At 53.1% G+C, this 4884-nt stretch overlaps 1 protein-coding gene across 1 annotated transcript; it reads left to right on the top strand.

Moving 5' to 3' along the window:
• The first annotated feature begins 219 nt into the window (after positions 1–219).
• On the top strand, positions 220–4646 carry LOC144123623 (uncharacterized). The gene is made up of 3 exons (XM_077656428.1): positions 220–231; positions 1541–1632; positions 4274–4646. The coding sequence occupies exons 1-3, from the start codon at positions 220–222 to the stop codon at positions 4644–4646; spliced, it is 477 nt and encodes a 158-aa protein (XP_077512554.1).
• Positions 4647–4884: the final 238 nt, after the last annotated feature.

Here is a 4884-nt window from a genome sequence, read left to right on the forward strand (position 1 = left end):
ATAATTCACCATGCGCGGCATGGTGGCGACCTCCAAATTCGGCACAAGCCATTTCAAAAATTTGGTCCGGGCCACTCCCACAATTCTACCTCTGTCAATCCGTTCCAAAGCCGACGTCTATCTATAATCGATCGACAGAGGATTGACAGAGGCAGAATTGTAGGAGTGGCCCGGACCAAATTTTTGAAATGGCTTGTGCCGAATTTGGAGGTCGCCACCATGCCGCGCAAGGTGAATTATAGCTGTATACGTCGATTTTCGTGAAAATTGGCAAGGTCAAACTTTGGGGTGGCCCGGGCCACTTTTTGACAAATGACCAGTGCCAAATTTCGATGTTACCATCACGTCTGGCACACTCAGTATTGCTTGGACATCGATTTTGGTGCAAATCGGCAAAGGCCAAATTTCGGAGTTGGCCCGGATCCCTTTTTGGAAATGACCCGTGCCAAATTTCGAGGTTACCATCACGTCTGGCGCACTAAGTTATGCTTGGACATCGATTTTTATGCAATTTGGCAGAGGTCAATTTCGAGGTTGGCCCGGACCACTTTTTTCGAAATGACCCGTGCCAAATTTCGAGGTTACCATCACGTCTGGGGCACTCAGTTATGCTTGGACATCGATTTTTATGCAATTTGGCAGAGGTCAATTTCGAGGTTGGCCCGGACCACTTTTTTCGAAATGACCCGTGCCAAATTTCGAGGTTACCTTCACGTCTGGGGCACTCAGTTATGCTTGGACATCGATTTCGGTGAAAATTGGCAAAGGTGAATTTTCGGGGTGGCCCGGGCCACATTTTGGGAAGTGAACCGTGCCAAATTGGAGGTGAGTAAATTGGTTTCTCGGAAGGGAAATGGCGCACTATCTGTTTCGCATATATCGGCAGACACCCGAACCATGCTGTAAGGGAAGGGATGAAGGAGGGTGTGAAAGAAGAAATGCCAAATTGGAGGTCGCCAACGTATTTGACACCGTCGATTCGGGCTTGGCCGGGTCGATTTTAAAGATTACTTGCTACGTGTTAAGCTTTTTTTAAACACGACATGGCATATATCGGCACAAACAGGATTGGAGAAGTTTCTTGATGGGTGTCGCGGAACTTATGAGGGCTCCACGCCGAAATGCAACGTGGGAAATCACGCAAATGGCTGAGAGAGCCGGAACACATCTCATGTGTGGGTAAACGCGTTATTTCGTACGGCAGGACGCTGAAAAGTATGGGAAGCACACACAGTCTAACCGAATATGGCAGCTAGTATGGCGCGTCACTTGGTGGAAAACTCTCCTCTGCAATGCCACGCGAAGCGCCGCAGCGGAATGTGAAGAGCGAACAGTGAAGGCGAGCGCCGCACCACCATTTTTCAGGCTTTGTTATCAACGAGAGTCAAAGGGAGGGGAATGCACACCCTCTCAGCGCATACCCTCGCAGCCGGCGCGCGCCGAGCCGCGCTAGCGATAGCAGCGCCGCGAGAGCGGAGAGCAGCCGCTCCTGGCTCGGTCAGAGCGGCCTGCGAACTTTTGACGACCACTGTACCTCAAGCGCAAGAAGCGCCGACGCGCCGACGCCGCGGGGCAGTGGAGCGTGCTGGACCGGGAGCTCGGCTTCCTCGATGACTTCCTGAGGCCGCGAACGTGAGTGTTGTGTACAGGAAGACACCTGCCCGCCTTCGCGTCACAAGCACAACATCGCGCGACTGCGACGTGGCTCAGCGGCCATTTAAGCGAGCACTCGGTTTTACCAGGCTTTACTGTCCGCACAAAGCTACACGACGCGCGACTCGCTCAGACTCGCACTAGATCGCCGCGTTGCTGGGTGGCACGCAACCTACTACGTACGGCAAGTCCATTTTGCGGACCCGGGGGTGTGCGTCTGGAAGCGTGCGCGCTGCTTTCCTTTTTTGCCTGCTCCGATGAGCGATGTTGACGAAGAGTAGCCGTCAAGCCAGCCCGCCTCGCAGCGTGTGTGGCTATTCTGATAATGAGTCACAAAGAGCGTACGCCATCAGATAAGTAACGTTTCTTGCTTCGGGATCAAGGGCAACCACTCTTTCCACCACGAATGGACGCGTCATGCGCGGTGTCGACACCAGTGTGTCCAAGTGACGCAGTGCCAATGCCCACATGAGCCGGCGCTGGCGTGCGCTGGACACTCGTGCACCCGATAGTACACGTCGTCGTATGCCCGCTTTAACTCCATTCAGCACTGTCTTGCGTCTGTCGCGATCACAGAATATGGCGGCATATTTTGTAGTGGAATCTTTTTCATCATTTGTTTTTAATAAAAGCAAAGAAGTGGGCAGACGCTGAATGGAAATGACCTATTATAAACTCTGCACTTCTCCAGCCAAAAACTCTAATCTTCTTCTTCTTCTTTAGGCTGCAGAGCCAAGTCCCTGTGCATATACTGGGGGGAGGTTTCCTGTTGTGCGGTTGATGTTGTTCGGGGCAATTTGGATGTGCCAGGATTCGAGTTGGAGCCTTCTTTTTTTAATGGAAATGACACTGTGAGGGGGTTTCCTTAGAGATTCCGCTAAAATCAGGCCGCGAACTGTAAGCCTCCGCTCGTGCACCATGGCTATGTTAATAAATGCAGTCCTCCGTGATTCTTACAAGGGATATGGACGTGGGCAGGACATGTAACGTGGAGGACAAACAGAGTTGTTACATGAGGAAGTAAACAATGGGCGGCGAGTAGTAGTCCGGTGGCCAGATGAGGTCAGGAACAGTGCGGGGACATAGCGTGGCTGCACGGTTGATTGCAGATGAATGGAAGAGGTCTTTGCCTTGCAGTGGACAGGTCTGCGCCGATGATGACGACGAAGTGGAAGAGTCGCCACCATCGGCGGCACGTAAAATCGGAAAATGAAAACCATAAATAAAAATTGGTAGTGGCTTAGCTCGGCTGTGCCAGGATATACGTAGCGAGAGGTACTCTTCCCTGGTTGAGCTTGTTGTGTTCACTGTATGTTTAGCAACGAGAGACATTGGGCTCCATCTCGGCGGCTATGCGGCGTCTATTACGCTCGACAGTCTGAGTCTCCGTTTGGCAAGCCGTTGCTCTCTCTCTCTCTGTTCGGGCGTCTCCGCTGCTCTCTTCGCCTTCTGACGCTCATTCTCTCTTTGTTGAGCAGCCAACTGCCAGGCGACAACCTCAGGATCGGAAGAGTTCATGTTCCCTTGTGTATACCGCCGTTTATCAGCGGCTGAACTCTCCTGTGCATCCTTATCAAGCGCTGCGATACAGCCGCCGATTAAATCTACGCTTTTTATACGCGATGCTGCGCATGCGACGACGCGCGGTTCGGGTGATGAACGCGATGTGACGTCATACCAAACAGCGGCGGCGGCGAGCCGCGCTGTGTGACGTCATGCCAGATGGCGCCGCGAGCGCGGAAAGCACAGTAACCATCTCACATATCTCGATGGACACCCATACCGCGCCGTAAAGGGAAAGGTAAATGAGGGAGGGAAAGAAGAAAGAGAAAAATGAAAATTGAAAGTTGCATTTTGAGGAAAGGCGCAGCGCACCCACTCCTCCTCCCCGGTTGCCATGGTAACGGCGCATGCGCGCAACTGGCGCCTTACCTGTACCGCGATATGCTCGACTTGTAGCCTAGCGTAGCTCCCGCTACAAAAAAAAACATTCGCTCGGCACGCGAGCTTACAGGAGGAGATATGAGATGTAGGTAGTTAACTTTTTTCCTAAGTGTTCTGAACCTGGATTTAAAACTAAACATTATGACAGATTTGCCTGTCTGGTTGGGTTTGAAGACTTATAACAAACTGCACATCTCCAACCAAAATTTTAACTTTAACCCAACGTTTCGAAGCCCACTCGGCTCCTTTATCAGGGGTGACTGAGGGCAGTAGCTAGCGTCATTTAAGTATGGAAGGGAGGGGGGGGGTGAAAAGAACGACAGCTGTGTCGCGGAAGGAGAGGGGGTTTAGGCTAGGTGCTGAACGGCGACTTTTTTTCGTTGCGTTGAAGAGCGAAGTCCCTGGGCATATACTGGGGGCAGGTTTCCTTTTGTGCAGTTTATTATGTGCAGTTTATTATGAACCTGGATTGCTTTTCATGGGGCGTCTCAGCACAATGTACAGCGCTGCAAACAATGCGCATGCGCTGCGGGCGGCTGGCGGAAGCCAGTTAGACTGGCCAGCGGGCGAACTCGGACGTTAGCGATTACGGGGTAAAAGCCACTTTAACACCGCACAGTGCCAGCCCGAGTTTAAGTGCGTGCTACACCCTCGCTGCAACGACTCTTCCTCGCAGGAGGCGCTCGACGCTGAACGGGGCGGCCCCGGCGGCTTCTTCGGCCGAGGTCGAAGTCAAACGAGAGCAGCCCGACGAAGACGCCGAAGTACGCGAGTCAGCGGCTGTGGTGGCTGCGGCAGCAGCACCACCTCAGCCCTGGCCTCTGGCCATGCGGCCGGCTGCCGTGATGCCGCATCGCCTGGCGGCGGGGGGCGCGGCGGCGCAGGCGCTCTCCTCGGACCCCGAGGAGCTCTTCTGCCCAAGCCTGGCGGCGCGCCTCAAGAGACTTCTGCCCCGCGAACGACACATGGCCAGGATGAAGATGCTGCAGACACTGCACGACTTGGAATCTGGCGAGAACCTCGGAGAGTTCGCGCTAGGAGACCCGTAGATGGTGCACGACATTACGGTGGACGAGACAGAAGGCGACTTCAGCGAACAACCCCCTCATCAGCCAGCAGAAACTTGTTTTTTGTTGTTTTTTTACTAGGAATGAAAATACATTGGCTGTTGAGTTGCATGCGCATGTCTCATCGCTATAGCATTTGCTTTCAACACGCTATAAACCAGAATGGACTGAACTGTGCTACTTGGGGACTGAGGATTGATAGTTGAGTGCAACCGAGTGT

The sequence above is a fragment of the Amblyomma americanum genome, chromosome 1, assembly GCF_052857255.1.
Source record: "Amblyomma americanum isolate KBUSLIRL-KWMA chromosome 1, ASM5285725v1, whole genome shotgun sequence".
NCBI classification, from domain to species: domain Eukaryota; kingdom Metazoa; phylum Arthropoda; class Arachnida; order Ixodida; family Ixodidae; genus Amblyomma; species Amblyomma americanum.